At 45.0% G+C, this 25,663-nt stretch overlaps 1 protein-coding gene across 1 annotated transcript in view; it reads left to right on the forward strand.

The window, feature by feature from the left end:
- Positions 1–25,663, forward strand: part of LOC116985893 — a 235,103-nt gene that overhangs the window by 39,117 nt on the left and 170,323 nt on the right. The window contains exons 8-9 of the mRNA XM_033041007.1: positions 815–957; positions 15,414–15,517. Of these exons, the coding sequence (XP_032896898.1) occupies positions 815–957; positions 15,414–15,517 (247 nt within the window). The remainder of the gene's footprint in view (positions 1–814; positions 958–15,413; positions 15,518–25,663) is intronic.

Below are 25,663 nucleotides of genomic sequence, written 5' to 3' on the forward strand. Positions count from 1 at the left end.
TATACAACCCATCACCCTATAATCACCCTTCCCAATACAATCAGTATAACAAATATCCCACTCACAATCACCTATCCTCATCCCAATATCCTTTTAAACAAGTGTTTTTGTACTTTTTAAACTGAATTATGCTTGTGCTAAGTTTTATCTCCTGTTCCAGACCATTCCATAAATTCACACCACAGATTGCTATGCACATACTTTTAAGAGTTGTTCTGACATTGAGTTTTTTTAAATTATGTTCCCCTCTCAAATTATACCCACCCTGTCTTTCCATAAACAGTTTTTGTATATTTCTTGGAAGTAAAGGAAACAATCCCTTCGGCCCACCGAGTCCGCGCCGACCAGCGATCCCCGCACAATAACGCCATCCTACACACTAGGGAAAATGTACAATTTTTACCAAAGCCAAATTAAACTACAAACCCGCATGTCTTTGGAGTGTGGGCGGAAACTGCAGCACCCGGAGAAAGCCCACGCGGTCACGGGGAGGACAAACAAAACTCCGCACAGACAGCACCCATAGTCACGACCGAACCTGGGCCTCGGGCGCTGTGAGGAGGCAGCAACTCTACCGCTGCCCCAACGAGTTGCCCCAATTGTTATTGCCTGAAGTCCGATTAAAGATAGTCTGGAGGTCTACAGTGCCAGGAAGTCAGAGAATTGACTGAGAATTGGATGTTCTACGATGGTGAAAGTTGCTGGTCGAATTGAGAGGATTAGAGAGTGCAGTGTAAATGCAGGGCCCCGCCACTGATTTGTGAGCTGTATTTTAATGCGGGGCATTCTGTAAACAGGCATGTTTGTTTCTTAGCAGTGGACCTGAAGCCATTGCGACACAGTACTTTGCTGTTTGAGAGGGAACGTGAACAAGGGAAGAAAGCACAGTTTGCAAGCACAGAAAGAGGAGCAGAGGCAGTGAGACAACTCTGCTCAGCCAAAGGCATGACCTTGGAGGTAAGCCATCTATTAACTCCCTTGTAAATGGACTGAGGGATGGGATTATTTTACTAATAGATTGCTTTAAATTCTTTATTCACGAAAAAAACGAGATCTCACAATTATAGATTCTTTTAAGGCGCTGCGGCACTTCCTTGAAAGCACTTAAAGCTCTGGCAATCGCAAAACTTTGTTCGTTTTTTTAAAAAACAATTGCCAAACGCTGGGTTAAGAAAAGAAAAACAGGATTGACATTGTAGGGTGGCATTGTACGACTGAAGTGGATAAGACGGAGCTGGAGATGAATAAATAAAATATAGTACTGACTAGTTTAGTTTAGTTTATTATCGTCATGTGTACCGAGGTACAGTGAAAAGCTTTTTGTTGCGTGCTATCCAGTCAGCTAAAAGGCCGTACATTATTACAATCGAGCCGTCCACAGTGTACAGACACAGTATAAAGGGAATAATGTTTAGTGCACGATAAAGTCTGATTTGATGTGCAGAAAGGAACTGCAGATGCTGGTTTATATTGAAGATAGATACAAAGTGCTGGAGTAACTCAGCTCTGGTCAGGCTGCATCTCTGGAGAAAAAGGTAAGAGACGTTGTGGATCTGGACCCTTCTTCACTATAATTCTGAAGAAGGGTCGCGACCCGAAACGCCACCCATTCCTTCTCTCCATAGATGCTGCCTCACCCGCTGAGTTACTCCAGCATTTTATATCTACCTTTAATTCTGAAGGACGTTCTTTTAAGGAGATGCGGTGAAATTTATTTAGTCAGAGGGTGGTGAATCTGTGGAATTCTTTGCCACAGAAGGCTGTGGCAGTCAAGTCAGTGGATATTTTTAATAGATAGATTTTTGACTAGTACGGGTGTCAAAGGTTATGGGGAGAAGGCAGGAGAATGGGGTTAGTAGGGAGGTATAGATCATGCATGATTGAATGTAGGAGTAGACTTGATGGGCCGAATGGCCTAATTCTACTGTTATCACTTCTGACCTCATAATTCTAGTGGGGAGAGAGAGAAAGCTGGAAGAGAGGTGGGGGCGGACAAAGCCTGACATCCTGAAGCAGAGCCTCGACCTGAAACCTTAACCATCTCTTATCCTCTGTAGATGCTGCTTGACCCGTTGAGTTAATTTTTTGCTCCAAATTCCACCATCAGCTGTCTCTTGCATCCTCTAGAATTTCTTATAAATGTTTCCAAAAAAGTCAATTTACTGCAATTAAAATGCCTATTTGCAAGGGATGACGGATCAAATTAAGAAAACATCCAGTGGCTAAAGCCTAAAAGTAGCATAATTCTGTGCATCCATAACCTACCGTTGCTTCTGAGGGTCATTTATAAATAGGTGAATATGCACTTCAGTGTGGCATTATTACTGAGAGCTTGAGAGAGCAGCTTTCACATCTTGCAAACAGTCGATGTTTTATCCAGGTCTCTGAGCGAAGGGGGAAGCAACTGCTTTAAAAAACGCTCAGGTTTACTTATGATTAAAAGTGTGATCTCTGCATGTGACACTTAAGGAAATGTGTTTAAGAAAGAACTGCAGATGCGGGAAATATCGAAGGTAAACAAAAATGCTGGAGAAACTCAGCGGATGAGGCAGCATCTGTGGAGCGAAGGAATAGGTGACGTTTTGGGTCGAGACCCTTCTTCAGACTGATGTGGAGTGGGGGGGGGGGGACTAATTGTATTAGTCACTCTAAAATATGGGCGAACCAAAATCAGCCAAAATAAAAATTGCATGCCAAATTCACAAATGTTCCTAAATATTGATGTTCAATTTTCATGATTTTTTTTCTTCTCTTCTGCAATGTCGACTGAAATGCAAAAAAAAAAGTTATTTTATTTTTTAAAGTTAAGCACAGCGTGGAAACAGCCCCTTCGGCCCAACGAGGGCACTGCAACCATCAATCACCCCATTCACACTCGTTCTGTGTTATCCCACTTTCACATCCGCTTCCTACACACTAGGAGCAATGTACAGCCCCAGTCTTTGAAAAATAACCTCAGCGCCTTAACTGGCCTCTCCATTCCCAAAGGAGGACTCTCGCATAACTGGGCATCTTGTTTGCTTTATTGCAATGGTTTAATTACAGAAAGGGTGCCTGTTTCCCCCCCCCCCCCCCTTTGCTTTTTCAATCTGGGAGGCGTAAGGTTGCAACAGTCAGAACCTATGTGATATTTATACTACTGCCGGTGACATTCATGAGAATGCATCTCTGTTCTCTTTTGAAGCATTATCTCACTAAACCTAACGCAAGGCTAGGTTAGAAATCTGTGCCTGAACACAGTTCTTTGATTTATCAGAAATTTGAATAGATAAAAAAAGTACCTGCAGAAGGGGACCCTGAAGATGTTTTTTTTAATGTGCTGCCAAAGCATAGTGGAACGATTTACAGTATGTTCACTATTAGGGCAGACTCCGTACAAGGCAGGCGGTCTTGCACTCAGCCTGTGAGTTTATTAATGGTCTTGAGGGAAAGATATCAACCATCCTTACTCCACATGAAGCCAAACAGTAGAATGAACCTTCCAAATTGGTTTGCAAATGCTGGATTTCACAGTACATGTGGGCAAGTCCACCAGTTACGTTCATTTTACCGACTGAATTATCAACGGTTCCAGTCTTAACCACCAGAAAAACTCAGCACCATCTCGCCCGATATATTCTTTCCTTTTTTTCTTTCATGCGCTTTTTGTTACAACTAAGTTAATCAATCTTTTAACTTGAAACAAGAGTCAAATTCTAATCCTGTTGCCTTTTATCTGCTCTGATCAATGTTCTAGTTGTGAAGCTTCAGTTTCCTTTTAAAGTATATTCAAAGCCTTACCCACCAACGCTGTCGCAGTGGGAGTTCCGAGCATCACTTATTTTTTACCCATTGATATTCTGAAAGCCAGCCTGGTGCCCACAAAAGAGAGTGCGGCCTTTCAAGCTTTTTTCCGCTATTGTGTGGAGACATTCTACCGCTGCTCCTCTGGGGAGTGGCTATCCTGTTTGTTTTGCCTACTAACAACGGCGCTCTGTTTTTTCCCTGCGTCCATGGAATTGCACCAAGTCTGTCACGTAGACTGCCACTGTCAGACCGAAATGACCACCAAGGCACAGGGCCGTAACTTCCAATATTGGCCTTACTCACTCAAGCGGGTGGAAAAAATCCCGTTTATGCTTCAACTGAAGTCAACATTCCTCTACTTGTTCGTGCGTTAAATGCCACATCGCAAAAATGTAACTCAAACTGCGGAGCATCCTGGAGAAATACAGATCACCCCTTCCATGTCTCACTGATCAACCTGAGGAGCATCTTGGGGTGGAAGATTGCAACCTTCACGTGGTCCGCCCTGTTTCGACTAATGCAATCAACTCGACGTGCACAAACAGAAGATCAAATAGAACAAGTTGCCCAACAACTTTAGGCTGTGCACGCCACACGAAAGAAGAAGAAGAAGGAGCACCTTCAGCAACAGACTGGTTTCACCAAGATGCAGCACAGAACGCCTGATCCTTCTTCCCTGTGGCTATCAAACTTTACATCTCCTCCCCCTTCTGTTGTGGGGTTGACTGAGACTGACTCCCCTACACACCGCCCCCTCCTCCCCCCACCCCCCCGCGCCCCCACCTCCTGAATCTTTGCACATCCCAAAGCTCGTCACTTTAATTTCATGTTTCATGTATTTTGTGGTTTTATGACTGTTGGCAGATTAATTTCCCTCCTGCGATAAATAAAGTTCTATCGTATCGTAATATGTTAGAAACTTCACTTTGGCAGGAGCTTGCACAACTCCAGAGTTGATTAACAAAGTCCATCACAATGCACCACCGGCAAGTGCTTACTTTATTATAAGTACAATACAAGACTAATTAAGGTTTGAGTTAGATATAGCTCTTGGGGCTAACGGAATCAAGGGATATGGGGAGAAATCAGGAACAGGGTACTGACTCTGGAAGGTCAGCCATGATCATATTGAATGGCGGTGCTGGTTCGAAGGACCGAATGGCCTATTCCTGCAACTTTTTTCTATGTTTCTAAGGCGCATGTTCAAACTTTCATATAATGTCGTGGATAAAGGCCTGGATATTGGATTTCACCCTTTATTGCAATGTTAAACAGGAACTGCATTTACACTAGAGCAATTGAGTCCTAGAAACAGGCCCTTCAGCCCACCAAGCCTGCTATGACCAGCAAGCAACCATCCACACTACTGACAATCTACAGGTTACGATACGATACAATAAAACTTTATTTATCCCAGGAGGGAAATTGGTCTGCCAACAAGTCATAAAACACGACAAGATGCATGATACATGAAATTAAAGTGACGAGTGGAAAGGATTGGGGGTGTGCAAAGATTGGAGGGGGGGAGGGGGAGGGAGGGGAGGGAGAGGGGGGAAGGGAGGGGAGGGGAGGGAGAGGGGGGAAGGGAGGGGAGTGGAGGGAAGTCTAGTCTCCCATAGGAATAAACTCCTAGCATGCCCAAACGTTCCCTATAGTTATAGTTCAGGCAATATAAGGCTATAGTTCTGGCAATAGTTCAGGCTAGAGTTCTGGTAACATCCTCATAAATCTTCCCTGCACTCTTTCCAGCCAAATGGCATCCTTCCCAGATCAAGGCGACAAAAACTGAACACAATACTCCAAAGACGGCCTCACCAATGTCTTGCAAAAACTGGAACACAACGTCTCAACGTCTCTAAACACAAAAGGGTGGAATAGCTCAGTGGAACAGGCAGCATCTCTGGAGAGAAGGAATAGGTAACGTTTCGGGTCGAGATCCTTCTTGGGTTTCGACCCGAAATGTCACCCATTCCTTCTCTTCAGAGATGCTGCCTGTCCCGCTGAGTTACTCCAGCTTTTTGTGTCTATCTTCGGTTTAGACCAGCATCTGCAGTTCCTTCCTACACATCTCAACTTCTAGACTCAATACTCTGATTGCTCTTCCACACTCCCCTTACTCCTACCATTCACTGTGAAGGTCCAGCCCTAGTTTGACTTTCAAAAATACAACAGCTCACACTTATCTGCATTAATTCCATTAGCAATCCCCCAGCCCGCTTGCCCAGTTGATCAAGATCCTGCTGTAACTTTTAATAACCATCTTCACTATCTGCAATACCACCCACTTTAGTGTAGTCTGCAAACCTGCTAATCGTGCCGTACGTTCTCATCCAAGTCATTGATATACACCACAAATATCAATGGGCACAGCACCGATCCTTGAGGCCCACCAGTCACCATCGGCCTCCAGTCCGATAAACAACCTTCCCCCACAACCCTCTGCTTCCTTCTATGAAGGCTATGCTGCCTCCAGTCTCTCTGGGGCCCTTCGCAGTGCCGCTTCCAAATGCTTCCTTAATTATTATCCCACTTCTGACAACATGTAAATAAGTAATCTACACAATCTGTATTTCAAGATCATCTTTAATCAGTACCCATATTATAACGGTACAGCAGGTCGTTAGTTGTTAGTTCATCGTGACCGCTTCCAAGACTGACTAGTGTAGGAAGTGGGTGTTAGTATAAAACATACAGTAAGGTGGGGTTAGTGATGCTATTCTACTATGATTGCTTCACATGCATTAACCAATCTACAGATATCATAAATGCAAACAGTACAGGCATAATCATATCAGCACTCTGTAAAGTTGCCTCAAACCTCACTGCTTTTGTAGACTATATATATACCTTGCAGTGTAGGTCAATGTTCCACTTGCCTTCCTAATTTCTTGCTGTATCTCCAATGCCCGTCTTTGATGTTAAATTGACCAGATCCCACAGATCACCTTGTACCACAACATTATACAGTCTCACCATGTAAGTAACCATTTGTTTTTTAATTCTTCCTCCCAAAAGAGATATCCTCACATTTTGCCACCTTAAACTCACTCACCCATTCATCTAACGTATCCTTATCCCTTTGCCAGGCTCTTCATAACCTCCAAACAACCATTAGCAGTTCGGCCACAAGTCAAGTCAAGTTTATTTGTCACATACACATACAAGATGTACAGTGAAATGAAAGTGGCAATGCCTGCGGGATTTTGCAAAACAACAGAACAGAACAGAACCAGTATTTACATTAAAAAATGAAGTCACAACAGTATTTACTTCCCGGTGAGATCAGAGTTTACAATCCCGATGGCCTGTGGGAAGAAACTCCGTCTCATCCTCTCTGTTTTGGCAGCGTGACAGCGGAGGCGTTTGGCTGACCGTAGCAACTGGAATAGTCCGTTGCTGGGGTGGTAGGGGTCCTTCATGATCTTGCTGGCTCTGGATCTGCACCTCCTGGTGTATAGGTAGGTGCTGCAGGGGGTGGGGGTGGGGGGGAGAGTGTAGGTCCCGTAGTGCGTTCGGCCGAACGCACTACTCTCTGCAGAGCCTTCCTGTCCTGGGCTGAGCTGTTGCCAAACCAGATAGAGATGTTTCTGGACAGGATACTTTCTACAGCTCCAGTCGAAGTATTGAAGGATCCTCAGTGAGACTCTAAATTTCCCTAGTAGCCCCTTCTTCCGGGCCATTAATATGGAATATCAATGGTTGTCAAAGCACTGATTCGTGGCCACTCGCGTTATTAACTGGCAATAAAAGAACTAGAGTCTTGCGGTGTGGAAATAGGTCCTTCGGCCCAACTTGCCCACACCGGCCAACATGTCCCATGTGGAGGCCATGTCATTGGTAATTTTTTAACCGGAGATTGATAGGTTCTTGATTAGGCAGGGTATCACAGGTTACAGGGAGAAGGCAGGAAAATGAGCTTGAGAGGGAAAGATAGATCAACCTGTGTTTGGCCCATCGCCCTCTAAACCTGTCCTATCCATGTACCTGTCTCAATGTTTCTTAAACGTTGTGATAGTACTTGCCTCAATTATCTCCTCCAGCAGCTCATTCCATACACCCACCACCTGTTGTGTAAAAAATAAGTTGTCCCTCAGGTTTATAATAAATCTTTCCCCCCCTCATCTTAAACCTATGTCCGCTGGTTTTTGATTCCCCTGCTCTTGGTAAAAGTCGACATGGTTTTATCCTATCTATTCCTCTCATGATCGTATACACCTCCGATAAGATCATCCCTCATCACTCCTGCTAACTGAAGGTAAACCAGCCAAAATAGGAGAATAGGTATTATGTATTTTAGCACAAGATCAAAGTAATTCAAATGCGTTCTTGGAAGGTATCTGCTTCTAACCTCAAATTGCCAAGCTACTCGAGGTGAAAGGCGTCTGAGAGACAGTAATTCCACCTGAAGTATTCCAGCAGCTTCCTCTGGCCTGGAGCATAGAGTATTGGACCAGTCTGGATTAACTTGCTGAAGATAGACACAATAAGCTGGAGTAACTCAATTGGCAGGCAGCATCACTGGAGAAAAGGAATAGGTGACGTTTCGGGTCGAGACTAGGGTTGCCAACTTTCTCACTCCCAAATAAGGAACAAAAGGTCAAATTAAGGGACAAAATAAGGGACAAATTCCCAACGGCAATTCGTTGACCGACTCGGCCGTGGCTGGGTGAATGATGAGTTGGCCCGGGTGCTGGACTGCACACAAAGCCCAGCCAGCGGGCCAGCTGAGGAGTTTTGGTACCCAGCACCCCATCCAACTCATGAACCGATGATCGGTCATGAGAAGGAGGGTTGGTGGTGGTGTCGGCGGTAAGCGAACATCCGAAGGTCGGACAGACGGCAGACCGATGGGGCCACGGGCGAGGCGCTGCTGCACTACGTCGGGACGGGTGAGGCGGGGCCGGACACGGTACTCCGACCTGACAGTCCCCTCGACCTGAGCAGCAGCTGTCAAATACGGGACAAGGTCCTTCCCCCCGTATGGGACAAACCAATATACGGGATGTCCCGGCTAATACGGGACAGTTGGCAACCTTAGTCTAGACCCTCCTTCAGACTGATTGTGGTGGTATGGGGGGAGGGGGCATGACAAAGCCTGACCATTGCTGATTTATTCCAAGTTCTGTGGCATGGAGGTTTGTCCAAGGACCAGGGGTGGAGAAATAAAGAAAATAAGTGAGCCCACCACGACTAACAAAAGCATGAAATCAAACCCAACGTACATACTGGATTCTGGCACAGGATGAAATGCTAAAACAGCGTGGGTCCATTCAAATTAAAATGCATGCATGCTGCTAGTTGAAATTGGCTGATGCTGGGCAGCATCTGAAGCAGCCAAATGTGGTCGCTTGCAGTCCTTTGGAGAACTGGGAAGAACGCTATTTCCACCGAAGTCAATAATGTATGTACCTTTACTATCATTAGAACGATCATCGTTAATTTAAAGACGATCTCTATATTTTAAAATGACGAACAATAACAGGAGCAAGAAAATTTCAATGAAAGCTGCGGAAATTCTCAGAGCCAAAACTGGTATTCGACATCTTGGCCTCTTAGTTATTTGGACTCATTTCACGTTCTTTAGTTTAGTTTAGTTTGGAGATACAGCGCGGAATCAGGCCCTTCAGCCCACCGAGCCCGCACCTACCAGCGATCCCCGCACAATAACACTATTGTACACGCTCTAGGGATAATTTACATTTGTGCCAAGGCAATTAACTGACAAACCTGTATGTCTTTGGAGTGTGGGAGGCAACCAAAGATCTTGGAGAAAACCCACACAGGTCACGGGGAGAACGTGCAAACTCCGTACAGATAAGCACCCATAGTTAAGATTGAACCCGGGTCTCTGGCGCTGTAAGGCAGTAGCTCTACCGTGCCACCCTTATTAAATAGCAAAAGTAGTATTAATAATTAGATTAGATTAGATTAGATTATACCTTTAATAATCCTTTTCAGGAAATTACAGTGCCACGACAGCTTCAAGACAAACATAACACCACACATTTCCTTAAATTGCTTCCATACTTAACAAGTTAAAATACGTTAAAATACAAGTTAAAATACAATTAATTAAAAAAAAAGTGCAATTATTTATGCGCATTATAAAGTCTTATAGCAGCTGGTAAACAGGACTTCCTGTATCTCTCCGTTTTGCACATTGGTGCAATCAGCCTCTGACTGAAGATGCTGCTCTTGATCACCTTCAGGGCATGGAGTGGGTGAGTGGGGTTTGTCATTATAGAACCTAATTACTTAATGCTACAAGTCATAACCACTCGCAATTTATTTAAAATGCAATTTGAATACTTTCATTGAAAGTTGTATCAATAATATTTGTACAAAAGAACAATTTTCTTAGTCGTATTCGAGGCAGTTGTTGGTTATTGACAATTGAAATGCCGGACCAAAAGCGAAATGGATAGTTGGAACAGTCTTTTGAGGACAGTGAATATGTAGCATTTTTAAAATGCTTTGTAATGTAAAGAGTTCTGTAGTCCCAATTAGTTTGGGAGGTAGAAATCGTGACTAAATATGCGATTGTTACATTAGGAGGATTTTTAGTTTAGCCAGAGTGCTGAATCTGTGGAATTCATTGCTTCAGATGACTGTGAAGGCCAGGTCATTAGATATTTTTGAGGTAGAGATGGTAGGTTCTTGATTAACAAGGGATTCAAAGGGAAGGGGAGGAGGCAGGAGGATGGGGTTGAGAGGGAAAAATAGAACCACCAAGATCAAATGACGGAGCAGCCTCGATGGGCCGAATGGCCTGATTCTGCTCCTATATCTTATAAGATGAGTTATGAATAAGTTTATTATCAAAACCGGCCACAACTAAAAATAGGTTGCCGGAGGTTGAAGATGGTTGCCGGAGGTTGCAGAAGATCTTCCACTACCTGCAAACCTCCGGCAACCACCTTCAACTAGCATCGCAACCGGCTTCGACTAAAAAATTACCGATTTTTTAAACGGCAACCTATTTTTAGTTGTGGCCGGTTTTGAATTTTTTGAAATAATCGCCGGAACATAGAAGAAGCGGAAACCACTTTCGACCATTAGGGAGACTGACAAAAACCTCCGGGAACTGCACGGAAACCTTGGGTGGGGCGCAAAGTCTCCAGAGGTTTCCGTTCAGGTTTCCTAAGTGGGACAGGGGCATTACAGTGCTTACAGTGTCAGAGACTCAGGTTCGATCCCGACTACTGGTGCTGTCTGTACGGAGTTTGTACGTTCGCCCCGTGACCGCGTGGGTTTTCTCCGGGATCTCCGGTTTCCTCCCACGCTCCAAAGACGTACAGGTTTGTAGGTAAAATTGGCTTGGTATAATTGTAAATTGTCCCTAGTGTGTGTAGGATAGTGTTAGTGTGTGGTGATCACTGGTTGGCGCCGACTCGGTGGGTTGAAAGGCCTGTTTCCGCACTGTATCTCTAAACTAAACACAGACACCATGGGCCAAAGGGCCTGTTCCTGTGCTGACACTGTTCCACGTCTTACGGATTTCTGCATTTAACTGCGCAAGTGTAAACTCCTGGTATTCCCATCTGTTTCTAGAGTGAACAAGGGCCATTGCAATTGGAAAATCCACCCAGAGTTTCTGTGTTGTGCTGCATGTATCAACCATGACTGATTGATTCAGATGCCCAAAATGCAGACTGTATTTAAAACAATCGGCAAACAGTTCAGTCAACGTCTATCATCTATTTCATTAAAACGTCCATGATTTTTGTCTGAATATTTTTCCCAGGGATAGTTTGACGATTACTCTACCTTTATTGTGCTTTTTCAATATTTCTAAATGTGCAATAAGTTGATGATTGAGAATTTCTTCTCCCTCAAACCGAGTTCTCTGCGTGGGCTGAGAATGAATTGAAGAAAGATGAAAGTTAGCTTAGTTTAGAGATACGGGTGCTGGCTACGGAGTTTGTACGTTCTCCCTGTGGGTGCTTCAGATTCCTCACACACTCCAAAGACGTACAGGTGTGTAGGTTAATTGGCTTCTGTTAATTGTAAATTGTCCCTAGTGCGTGTAGGATAGTGCTAGTGTACAGGGTGATCGCTGGTCGGTGCGGACTCGGTGGGCCGAAGGGTCTGTTTCCCCACCGTATCTCTAAAGTCGAAAGTCCGAAAGTCTAAAACTATCCTAGTCTATCCAACCTCGACCTGTGCTGATCCCTCTAATCATGGCAGCATTCTGGTAAACCTCTGCATCTGATGACAGCCCTTGCTGTCTGGCTGGGCTGTGGTTTATCAGAGCTTGTGAATTGCCCATACACTTGATCATTGTGTTTTGACAGCTTGATACAGCTGCCGAATTAGCCACACACTGCCCCGAAAGGAGATTGCTCAGAATATCATTCAAATGCAATGAGGATCATCCAGTTTTTAAATGTTTTGGCTGGTCAACAGGTTAAAATCCATTGAGAATAAGTATTCCTACAAAGGATGACTTTGTTAAACAGCCTGATGAATGATACATTGTGCCAAGTGCCTTGAAATTTCGGATTGTTTGTGTCAGATGCAAATATTAGTTGGCAAAATCATACCTAGAGACTGAATGCATCTGCTAGATCGCAGGAAACAAGCTGCTGGAGGAACTAGCTCCAGGCAGTATCTGTGGAGAGAAATATGTAAGAAGGAACTGCAGATGCTGGTTTACACCGAAGATAGATTCCAAAAGCTGGAGTAACTCAGTGGGTCAGGCAGCACCTCTGGAGAGAAGGAACGGGTGACGTTTAGGGTCGAGACCCTTCTTCAGACCCCCCCCCCCCCCCAATCTTTGGGGAGGTTATGGAGAGGGCAGGAGAATGGGGTTAGGAGGGAAAGATAGATCGGCGATGATTGAAAGGCAGACTTGATGGGCCGAATGGCCTAATTCTACTCCTATTCCTTATGACCTTTGCACATCCCCAATCTTTTCCACTCGTCACTTTGTCAATTTTATTTCTCTAGCACATTTAAAAACAATCTCGTTGACCAAAGTGCTGTACATTGGCGCAGGTACACATGTGTTACATACAGTGGTACATAGATCAATCATATATACAATGGTACAAACATACAGCGCTCCCTCAGAAGACCTCAACAACTTCATGTTCCATGTGTCTTGTGCTTTATGACAGTTGGCAGACCAATTTCCCTCCTGGGATAAATAAGTTCTATTGTATCGCATCGTATAAAACGATTAATGTGCATCAAGACCCAACTGTAAAAGAAAACAAGTGTTGCAGGAACTCAAAACGTCAGACAGCATCTGCGGAGGGAAATACACAGACACTGTTTCGGGTTGAGTCCCTTCAGTCTGAAGAAGGGTCTCGACCCGAACTACTTTCTGCCCGTTCCCGTCACAGATGCCGCCTGACTCGTTGAGTTCCTCCAGCACTTTGCGTTTTGCTCAAGGTTTACTCTTCCATCTCTGATAACGAACTACAGATAACCGCTGTTATAACGGACCATAAGGTGGAGTGGGGGGGGGTGGTGTCCGTTATTGCCGATTGTCCACTATAAGAGAGTAAGGGATTCGCCCCAACCACTCCGTGAAACAACGGTCGCGTTTGAAGTTCTCATTTAGGGACGGGTAAAAATTCTTCACCAGCCCAACCAGCAGGTGGCGACGTGATGAGCCTTCGGGAGACTTGTTTTGAGGGGTCTGGAGGAGAAAGTAACCTCCTCCTAGATCAAGGGAAACTACATCCAAACTATGGTCAGACATTCTAGATGTCCCCACTTCCATATGCTTGCCTACCAGTTTGGGCGGCACGGTGGCGCAGCGGTAGAGTTGCTGCCTTACAGCGCCAGAGCTATGGGATTTGATCCTGACTACGGGTGTTGTCTTTACGGAGTTTGTACGTTCACCCCGATACCGTGTGGGTTTTCTCCGAGATCTTCGGTTTCCTCCCACACTCCAAAGACGTACAGGTTTGTAGGTTAATTGGCTTGGTGTAAATGCAAATTGTCCCTAGTGTGTGTAGGAGAGCGTTGAGGTTGTGAGGAATAGGAGTAGAATTAGGCCATTCAATAGACAATAGGTGCAGGAGTAGGCCATTCGGCCCTTCGAGCCAGCACCGCCATTCAATGTGAACATGGCTGATCATCCACAATCAGTACCCCATCAAGTCTCCTCCACCATTCAATCATAGGCTGATCTATCTCTCCCTCCTGATCACATTCTCCTGTCTTCTCCCCATAACCTCTGACACCTGTACTAATCAAGAATCTATCTATCTCTGCCTTAAAAATATCCACTTGGCCTCCACAGCCTAAGAATTCCACAGACTCTCCACCCTCTGACTAAAGATTAGTTAAAGTGCAGGGATCGCTGGTCGGTGCTGACTCAGTGGGCCGAAGGGCCTGTTTCCGCGCTGTATCTCTAAACTAAACTGATCTGAACCAAAGCCCCTGACACCCACTATCCTCTGCGTAAGTAAACAAAACTAAACTAAACTTTCCCTACTCAGTTCCTTTGAACATTGCTTCTTTCACCTTGAAGTTATCTCCTTATCTTTGACATTCCCACCCTGGGGAAAAAAGGTTCAGACTGTCTACCCTGTCTCATAACTTTATACACTTCTATCTCTCTTCTACCTCTGACACTCCAGAGAAAACAATCCAAGTCTGCCCACCCTCTGGTGCTGTGAGGCAGCCACTTTACCACAGCGCCACCCTGCCGCCCAGTGCAGAGTTCAAAGGTTCCCAACGAGGTCGATAGACAAGAGAAGGAACGGGTGAAGTTTTGGGTCGCGAGGCCCTTCTTCAGACTGAGAGTCAAGGGCGAGGGATATAGAACAAATAAATGAAGTATATGCAAAAAAGTAACGATGATTAAGGAAACTGTCCATTGTTGTGGGCAAGGTGTCAACGAGTGAAGGGCCTGTCCCACTTGGCGATTTTATCGGCGACTGTCGGCATCATTGTGACGTATCAGGTCACCGAAAATGTGACGTGTTTCCTCAAGTGGCTCGAAGGGCCGTATAGCCTACTCCTGCACCTATTGTTTATTGTCTATTGTATTGTCTAAGTGTCGCAACATTTTTTTTGTCGCCGCTGGATTTTGAAATGTTCAAAATCTTTCGGTGACCGGTACGTCAGTCAATGACACCGGCAGTCGCTGAAAACATCGCCAAGTGAGGACAGGCCCTTTATACAGACAATGAAACTCATCAGGACGACAGTGAAACTAATACTGCGACTTGGGTGGGGGAGGGACGGAGAGAGAGAGGATGTAAGTGTTACTTGAAGTTAGAGAAATCAATGCTCGCGCCCCTGGGTTGTAAGAAGTCCAAATGAAATATGAGGTGTTGTGCTTCCAATTTGCGTTTGGCCTCACTGTGACAATGGAGGAGGCCCAGGACAGAAAGGTCAGTGTGAGAATGGGAGGGGGAGTTAGTGTTTAGCAACCGGGAGATCACGTCGGCCCAGGCGGACCTCAGTAGAGTCCCTATTTGCCTATTCCATTATTGTATTATATTATAGCAAATTGGACTTTGCAAGGAAATTATTCCAGGATCTATTGATTTCTGTTTTGTACTCTGTCTACTTAAAGGTGGGTCATAGGTTACAGGTATTCGTAGAAATATTGACCATTTAATGAATTCAGATTTTAAAGACCTTGGTTTCTTTCATCTGTTCAGTCTGCAGATCTTTTCATGTCCCTGCTGTTTGATCTCCGGAGATTTTCCATCGGTGATCTTCGAGACTTGTGGCAGCGAACATCATTCAAGTGCCGAGACAATTGGTAAGTACACCTGAAATATTATCTGATGTGGGTTTTTATGCATGAAAGGTCATAGATACATATTCAATTGTCGGCTTGTACTCGCTAGAATTTAGAAGATTGAGGGGGGATCTTATAGAAACTTACAAAATTCTTAAGGGGTTGGACAGGCTAGATGTTCCCGATATTGGGGAAGTCCAGAACAAAGGGTCACAGTTTAAGGATAAGGGGGAAATCTTTTAGGACCGAGATGAGAAAAACATTTTTCACACAGAGAGTGGTGAATCTCTGGAATTCACTGCCACAGAAGGTAGTTGAGGCCAGTTCATTGGCTATATTTAAGAGGGAGTTAGATGTGGCCCTTGTGGCTAAAGGGATCAGGGGCTATGGAGAGAAGGCAGGTACAGGATACTGAGTTGGATGATCAGCCATGATCATATTGAATGGCGGTGCAGGCTCGAAGGGCCGAATGGCCTACTCCTGCACCTATTTTCTATGTTTCTATGTAATTAAAGTTTAAATGATGGAAACAGCAGCGCAGCAGTAGAATTGATGTCTTGCAGCGTCGGAGACCCGGGTTCGTTCCAGACTACGGGTGCTGTCTGTTTGGAGTTTGTACGTTCTCTTTGTGACCACGTGATTTTTTCCCGGGTGCTCTGGTTTCCTCCCACACTCCAAAGACGTGCAGGTTTGTAAGTTAATTGGCTTCTGCAAATCGTTCCTTGTGTGTAGGATAGAACTATCGTGTATGGGGGATCGCTGGGTCGGCGCTGACCCGGTGGGCCAAAGGCCTCTTTCTACGCTATATCTCTAAACTAAACTGAGCTAAATTAAAATAAACTCCAACATTAAGCAGTTTAACAGCTAAACTTCGAGTATAGAGCTAAGGCATGGAAATAGGCCTTTCGGCCCACTGAGTTCACGTTGATAATGAATCACCTATTCACATTAGGTAGACACAAAAGGCTAGAGTAACTCAATAGACAATAGGTGCAGTAGTAGGCCATTTGGCCCTTCGAGCCAGCACCGCCATTCAATGTGATCATGGCTGATCATCCCCAATCAGTACCCCGTTCCTGCCTTCTCCCCATATCCCCTGACTCTGCTATTTTTAAGAGCCCTATCTAGCTCTCTCTTGAAAGCATCCAGAGACCTGTCTCCACTGCCCTCTGAGGCAGAGAATTCCACAAACTCAGCGGGACAGGCAGCATCACTGGAGAGAAGTAATGGATGACATTTTGGGTCAAGACCCTTCTTCAGACAGACTGTTCAGGAAAGGGAGACACAGAGATAAGGATGGGTAAGGTGTGAAAACGAGACATCAAAGGAGATGTAGTCAAGGTAAATGTTGAATATATCATTGTTAGCTGGAAGTAGGTGACAACAAAACAAACAGAGATGAAATGTAATTGGGGACAGTCAGACTGGTCGGAAAACTGGGAAGGGGGAGGGATGGAGAATGAGGGAAAGAAAGGATTACTTGAAGTTAGAGAAGACTGATGTATGAATGTTGCTCGTTGTTTGTTAAAATTGGAGTTAATAAATCCCAGTGTGTTCTGACTCAGGGGCTGGGGAAATTAAATGTCAAATCTTATTATAAACTAATTTGATATATTACCACAATTAATTGGACATATTCATCAAGTTTCACAAGGTGGCATGGTTGGCAAAGGCAGTGGGGAATCCTGTCGGTTTAAAGGGCTTTAATGAATGTAGAATCATGGATGAAGATCAGTAGTTTGTCAGTGTGATCACCAAACCAGATCAGCTGAGACGAACAATCTTACCGATTGTTCATGGCAACAGTTCTTGCTCTTTTTACTGACTTGGCAAAAATTGCAACTTAAATTTCTTGTCACTATTTATTACAATGCAATCAAGTTTAATCAGCAGTGTACTGGTGAAAAATTACAGCATAAAATTTCTTTGGCACAAAGATAACTTTCTTCAAATGACAAAATATCTTCCTTAAAAGCATTTGCCTTCAATTTTTTACCATGGATTTTCCTCAATCAAATTTTCAGACGTGATTCGTGGCACAGCAGTAGAGTTGCTGCCTTACAGCGTCGGAGACCCGGGTTCGATCCTGATTATGAGTACTGTTCCTACGGAGTTTGTATGTTCTCCCCGTGACCTGCATAGTTTGTCTCCGGGCGCTCTGGTTTCCTCCCACACTCCAAAGACATACAGTTAATTTGCAGGTCAACTGACTTCGGTAGCATTGTAAATTGTCCCCAATGTGTGTAGGAGAGTGTAATGCCCCTGTCCCACTTAGGAAACTTGAACAGAAACCTCTGGAGACTTTGCGCCCCACCCAAGGTTTCCGTGCAGCTCCCGGAGGTTCCCGGAGGTTTTTATCAGTCTCCCTACACCTACCTGCTTCCACTACCTGCAACCTCCGGCAACCACCTGCAACCTCCAGGAACCGCACGGAAACCTTGGGTGGGGCGCAAAGTCTCCAGAGATTTCCGTTCAGGTTTCCTAAGTGGGACAGGGGCATTAAGTGTGCGGGGATCGCTGGTCAGTGTGGACTTGGTGGGCCGAAGGGCCTGTTTCCGAGCTGTTTCTAAACTAAACCGATTTAAATCACTTTGTTCAACTCAGCTTCTCTTGGATCTAACCTCTGGCAGTCGTATGCTGTCATAGTTGTTCCTCTACCACGAAGAAATTCTTCCAGGAACAGTCTATACACCTTGGAACGAGGAGTTTTGGTTTGGCATGGGGAGAAACAAAAATGATTATGCAGCTTCATTGGCTTTGAGCCTTGGCAGTTGGCTGCAAGCTTTTGAGATGGTATTGCTCTTTTGGGAGTTTGCAGTGGTGTACATCTGCCGATCAGTATTCTGCTCATGTTTACATTGAGGCAACGCAGCCATGTTTAAACCTTAATCTGGAAAGAGTCGCAGCGAAGAGTGATCAAACCCGGAGCTGAGGAAACCCAAAAGGTAAAATGAGACTGTTGTTGTCTAGACATTCAGTTGCATAATGCTGCAGTTGTTTCCGACATTAATTGGGTGAAAATCCTTACCCTGGAACGAATCGCAGAAACAACAATTTCATGGAAGATAGACCCAAAACGCTGGAGTAACTCAGCGGGGCCAGGCGGCATCTCTGGAGAGAAGGAACGGGTGAAGATTGGGGTCTCGACCCTTCTTCAGGCCGAAGTCTCGACCCAAAACATCACCCATTCCTTCGCTCCAGAGAAGCTGCCTGGCCCGCTGAGAAACTCCAGCATCTTGTGTCTATCTTCGGTGTAAGGCAGCATCTGCAGTTCTTTGCTACATATAACTGCCACATCAGGTCAGTTTGCAACTTGGTGGAAATTTGACCCAGGATCTTCTGCCTATAAAAGTCACCATTGCACCTGTGATGTGATCTCCTTTTCAATTGGTTATAGGATGACATCATTCCCAATGCAGTGTTTCTTGTAACTATGCCCGACATGTGGCAACACTCTGCATACTTTGAGTATGGTATGTAAAACAAAGAATTTCACTGTGGCATGTCACATTTCTTATAGTTTAGTTTAGAGATACAGCGCGGAAACAGGCCCTTCGACCCACCGAGTCCACGCTGACCACCGATCCCCGCACACTAAAGGGCCTGTCCCACTTGCCGATTTTTTTGGTGACTGCCGGCATCATTGACTGACGTATCAGGTCACCGAACAAATATGCGGCGTGACAGGGCGTGATGACATTTGAGGCGCGGTGTTTTTTCAAGTGTCGCAACATGTTTTTTGTCGCCGCTGGATTTTGAAATGTTCAAAATCTTTTGACGACCCCGATAGGACGCAAGGAGTCGCCGAAAAAAATTGGCAAGTGGGACAGGCCCTTAACACTATTCCACACACACCAGGGACAATTTACACCAAGCCAAGCCAATTAGCCTCCAAACCTCTTTGGTGTGAGGGGGGGGGGGGGGGGTGGACCGAAGATCTCGGAGAAAATCCACGCAGGTCACGGGGAGAACGCACAAACTCCGTACAGACAACACCCGTAGTCAGGATTGAACCTGGGGCTCTGGCGCTGTAAGGCAGCAACTCTACCGCTGCGCCACCATGCCCTACATGTGATAATAAAGTAGCAATCAATCAATTTCTGAGCTTTAGAGGCAACCCTGGACCGTCCTGTCTTGCGTACGTACATTGTGAGCATTCCCGGGAATAAAGCGAGAGTCAAGAGTGTTTTATTGCCATGGGTCCCGAAACGGAACAATGACATTCTTACTTGCGGCAGCACAAATGTATATGTAAACATAGTACACATAAACCGCATAATACACAATATGTGTGTGTGCACGCACCTGTGTGTATGTGTACGTGTGTATACATGTATGTGTGTGTGTACGTGAATGTGTGTGGGCGAGTGTATATATGTATGTGTATATGTGCTTGTGTGTGTGCACACAAAATGCTGGAGTAACTCAGCGGGACAGGCAGTATCTCTGGAGAAAAGGAATGGGTGACGTTTCGGGTCGGGACCCTTCTTCATACTGACCCTCTCCAGAGATGCTGCCTGTCCCACCGAGTTACTCCAGCATTTCGTGTCTATCCTCGATTTAAACTAGCATCTGCAGTTCTTTCCTACACATTGTGTGTATGTATATATATATGTTTGGAGCTAATGATCTTCAGAAGATATTCGGACGATTCAGTGGGCAGCATAGATCCAATTGTGTTGACTGACAGGGAACTCATTTGTAAACTCACCCGTATTTCTGCCTTTACCCATAACATCGAGAGCAAGTGGGATAAAACCAGAGCATCAGGAGGCAGCACAAAGGCACAGCTGGTAGAGCCGCTTACCTCACAGCACCAGAGACCCGGGTTCAATCCTAAACTCGGGTGCTGTCTGGGTGGAGTTTGCACGTACTCCCAGTGACCGCGTGGTTTTCCACCAGATGCTACTGTTTCTTCCCACATCACAAAGACATGCGGGTTTATAGGTTAATGGGTCTCTGTAAATTGCCTCTAGTGTGTAGGGAGTGGATGAGATAGTGGGATAACATGGAACATGTGAACGGGTGATGGATGGTCGGCATGGACATGGTGGGCCAAAGGGCCTGTTTCCAGACTATGTCTCTAAATATAAGGTCAAAAGGTCTGATGGCCATATGAATTTCTTTAGCCCGAGGGCGGTGAATCTGTGGAATTCTTTGCCACAGAAGACTGTGGAGGCAAAGTCAGTGGATATATTTAAGGCAGAGATAGATACAGTGTACAACTTCACCAAATCTCTAGATTTAAATACAAATGAACTGCAGATGCTGGTTAATGATTAGTACGTGTGTCAGAGGTTATGGGGAGAAGGCAGGAGAATGGGGTTAGGAGGGAGAGATAGATCAGCCACGGTTGAATGGCGGAGTAGACTCGATGGGCCGAATGGCCTAATTCTACTCCTATCACATATGATCTAAACTCATCTAAACTAAACCAGACTCAACATTATACCATCATACGAGACCAAGAACCTGACGTGAGGCTCAAATTATAAATTATAAAGAGATCTTTATATAATTTCCTGGCAAGTGTGGCACTGAATGCAGCAAGAAATTAAAGACTCATAAAGTAGGGATAGGTAATGCTAACCGTCAGTCTGTACTTTTAAATATATTAATCCTTTCAACCCATCAAGTTGAAAATTAGTTCTATGGTTGGTGGACATTTTTTGATATTTTTTGATATAAACATTAGATATTATTTAACAATTTTTTTCTCTATTTTTGGCTGAGAAAACAGCGACTATTCCATTGTTCCAACTAAGGATGTTCCCTAGGGAATTGAAACCAGTCGGCTGACCAGAGGGTGATGGGCTAATATTCCAAGCAATGTTAAATAATCCATGCTGCTTATATTCAATGGGTAGTTCTGACAGAGGTGATGAAACTGGATCGAAGCCCTGTGTAGATTTAAGCTTGACTGCTTAACATTCATTTAGAAACTGTGACAGAATGAAAGACTTGCATTTATAAATTGGTTTAAGAGCAGTGCACCTTCTAATTCTTGGCAGCAGATGGGCCCAAGTGTACATGGATAAAATAAACAAACGTTGTGCAGGAACAGTATTGTGCTGGCACGTACTGCAGCTGTGTGCGTGTTTGTGGCGCACGGAATGGGATGCTCCGCAGTCTTTAGGTTGGTTTTCAGTTTCGAGATACAGCGCGGAAACAGGCCCTCCGGCCCACCGAGTCCGCGCCGACCAGCGATCCCCGCACACCAAGCCTACCCTACACACACTAAGGACAATTTTACATTTACGCCAAGCCCAATTGACCCGACAAACCTACACAACGTCTTTGGAGTGTGTGAGGCCACCGAAGGTCTCAGAGAAATCCCACGTAGGTCACGGGGAGAACGTACAAACTCCGTACAGTAGACAAGCAACCGTAGTTGGGATCGAACCCGGGTCTCTGGCGCTGTAAGGCAGAAACTTTACCGCTGCGCCACAGTGCCGCAAGTTGGCAAGGTTTACTGTGTCCCCTCCCTTGATTAGACTATGGAAAAAAAAGGTTGCCCTCTGCATTTATCTAGGGTGTGTGTATTCTGCCTGGGACTTGCAATGGAGGGTTTGGGTGAGAATGAATGAACGATAAAACTGTTAAGGGGAGCTTGTCACGACATAGATAGCCCAATTAGTACAGGTGTCAGAGGTGTCAGGGGAGAAGGCTGGAGAATGTGGTTAAGAGGGAGAGATTGATCAGCCATGATTGAATTGCAGAGTAGACTCGATAGGTCGAATGGCCTAATACTACTCCTATCACTTTATGAATTGCCATCTTGGCTCGTGTTCCCCAGTGTAGCTGCTGGGAGATTGCAGCAGGATTGAGTTCCACAATGTGCTGCTGTTAAAAGAGCCGCAGGCCTCACATCGCCAGAGACCCCGGTTCAACTTTGATCTCGGGCATAGTCTGTGTGTCGTTTGTGCATTCTCCTTCTCTCGGTGATTGGTTTTGGTTTTAGAGACACAGCCTGGAAACAGTCCCTTTGCCCACCGAGTCTATGCTGACCATCAAGCACTCGTTCACACTAGTTCTGTGTTATCCCACTTGCTCATCCACTCCCGACGCTCTAGGGGCAATTTCCAGAGGACAATTATTCTACAAATCTGCACGTCTTTGGGATGTGGAGTATATGGTGCGCTGTCTAAAACACGTTAAACATTGTACTGATCGCAGTCTTTTTGTTGCCCGTGACAGTTCTTCTTCGTAACCAACCGCCCCCCTATATACGGTAACGTTACTGTGTCTGGGTGATTGAGATCCCATGTAGTTCACAGGCAGTGGCATTGGGAAAGGGAACCTACACACCGACTTCTGCAGGCCTTTATTGGCACCTTCCTTCATGGTTAACAGTCAACAGATTGCTAACCACAGCATCCAGCTCAGAGTTATCCAAATATTTTTAAGTTTGTGGCCTTTCGTAGAAAACGATTTCTTCCCGTTGGTTTGGAGTGAACGTTCGTGCGTTTGCCAGGTTGTCTCAAGCCGTGTGTGAGAGATATATGTGCATGTAATGTGAAGACAGAAGTGAGAACGCTATCTGTGGAATTCTCTGCCACAGAAGGCAAGGGAGGCCAATTCACTGGATGATTTCAAGAGAGAGTAAGATTTATGCTTGCATCTTGGAAGCCATTGTGGGACTTGAGACACTAAAAGAACCTTAAGGATTGAACAGGACACATCCTGCATATTTTAGTTTTAGTTTAGTTTAGAGAAATAGGTCTAGAAAAATAGGCAAATAAAGAACCATAATCCAATGAGAGTGAAAACAAGTCCCTCAATTCTTAAGGGATTGGACAGGCTAGATGCAGGAAAAAATTTCCCGATGTTGGGGGAGTCCAGAATCAGGGGCCACAGTTTAAGCATATGGGGTTGGCCATTTTAGACTGAGATGAGGAAAAACATTTTCGCCCAGAGAGATGCGAATCTGTGGAATTCTCTGCCACAGAAGGCAGTGGAGGCCAATTCACTGGATGTATTCAAGAGAGAGTTAGATTTAGCTCTTAGGGGGGGTGGGAGATTGCAACCTTCATGTGCTCCACCCTGTTTTTCCGAATGCAATCAACCTGGCGAGCACAAACAGAAGATCAAACAGAACAAGTTGTCTGACAACTTTAGACTGTGCATACATAGGCAAGAAGAAGAAGCTCTGAGGGCTAACGGAATCAAGGGATATGGGGAGAAAGCAGGAATGGGGTACTGATTTTGGATGATCAGCCGTGATCATATTGAATGGCGGTGCTGGCTCGAAGGGCAGAATGGCCTACTCCTGCACCTATTTTCTATGTTTCTGTCGTGGTAATTTCTCAGCGACCATCTTCTTTACAGTACCTGCTTAATGATTCCGTAACCACAACCATCCAACCGTTATATTTCAACCAACTGGAAAAATGGATTAACTCGTAGAACATAGGAACAGGCCCTTTGGCTTCCAATGTCCATGCCGAACGGCATGCCAAGTTAAACCAATGTGTGTGATTCTTATCCCTCCATCCACTGCATATCCAGGTGCCTCTGTTTTGATGAAGCATCCTGGACTGCAACATTAACTGCTTCTCTCTCCACATAAGCTGCCCGACCCGCTGAGTGTTTCCAGTGTGCAACTTCACCAAAAATCTCTAGATTTAAATACAAAGAACTACACATACTGGTTAATGATTAGTACAGGAGTCAGAGGTTATGGAGAGAAGGCAGGGGAATTGGGTTAGGATGGAGAGATAGATCAGCCAGGATTGAATGGCGGAGTAGACTTGATGGGCCGAATGGCCTCATTCTACTCCTATCCCTTATCACCATATGACCTAATGCACGTTTCGGGTCGAGACCCTCCTTCCAATTACTCTGTGTTCTCCGGAGATGCTGCCTAACCCGCTGAGTTACTCCAGCATTTTGTGTCCTTTCACCAAATCTCTTATTTGTGTATAATTGTCACGTGTACCGAGGTACAGTGAAAAGCATTTGTTTGCATGCTATCCAGTCGAAAAATGTCTGTGCATGAATACAATCAGGCCTCCCATGATAAAGGTGCAATGATAAAGGATAAACAGTATAACATTTAGCGCAAAGGTATACTATTGCTGCCTGTCCCGCTGAGTTACTCCAGCTTTTTGGGTCTATCTTCAGTTTAAACCAGCATCTGCAGTTCCTTCATACACCTCCATTTAGTTGTGGGGAATAGACTTCAAAGTTAGTGATATCAAATGAAGAAAAGTAGGATTCCTGTCACAGCATTGGGTGGATGCACAGAGTCTCTTGCCCAGAGGAGAGGAATCAAGAACCAGAGGGGGGAGAGATTAAATAGGAACCTGAGGGGCAACCTTTTCACTCAAAGGGTGGTGGGTATCTGGAATGAGCTGCTGGTTCTGGTGGTTGAGACGGGGACTATCACAACGTTTAAGAAACATTTAGACAGGTGCATGGATAGGACAGGTTCAGAGGGATATGAACCGAACGCAGGCAGGTGGAACTAATGTGGATGGGACATGTTGGTTGGTGAGGGCAAGTTGGGCTGAAGGGCCTGCTTCCACGCTGTATGACTCTTCCTTGATTTCTTTTGTGACGGTTTGCATCGGTATGGAGTACCGACACCGCTAAAAAGTTGAACAGCATTGTTTCATTTTCTCACCCAATGAGACTTTATATTTGTTAATGGTGTGTTCTGGCACCATTTTGTCTACAAAAAAACCCCCCTGGCAAAACGTATTGGAAAGTCAAGCATGAAGATTAGCGTGCGCTCACACATGAATTCACTGTGGTTAGCACATCTAAGCTCTCGATATACGGTCACACTACATAAAGATGTGTGCCAGGAGAGCTAATTCAAAAAAATCCACCTTGGCCAGTAGACGTTACTCAACAAATATAATTAAACATTCCCTTGTGTTTTAGAAGTTCTGCATTTTGTCAGTATTGTTCATTGATAACACTGACTCGTTGGAACTTGTGCACTGATGTTGGCAGAGTGCATTGTTGCAGGCCAGAGACGAACCAGTTACACAGTCATCAAAGACTCCAAGTTGACCTGAACTGCAACAATATTCCTAGCTCCCCTTCAAAAAATTTAGAAAACAACTTCCAAAGTTTACCGGTTTTAAACTTTGTGTCGATTAAACTCCCCTTCTGCTGCTACAAAAGAAAACACTATCTCTGGGTTCTACGCTTGCCTCC

The sequence above is a fragment of the Amblyraja radiata genome, chromosome 22 (assembly GCF_010909765.2).
Source record: "Amblyraja radiata isolate CabotCenter1 chromosome 22, sAmbRad1.1.pri, whole genome shotgun sequence".
Lineage (NCBI taxonomy): Eukaryota > Metazoa > Chordata > Chondrichthyes > Rajiformes > Rajidae > Amblyraja > Amblyraja radiata.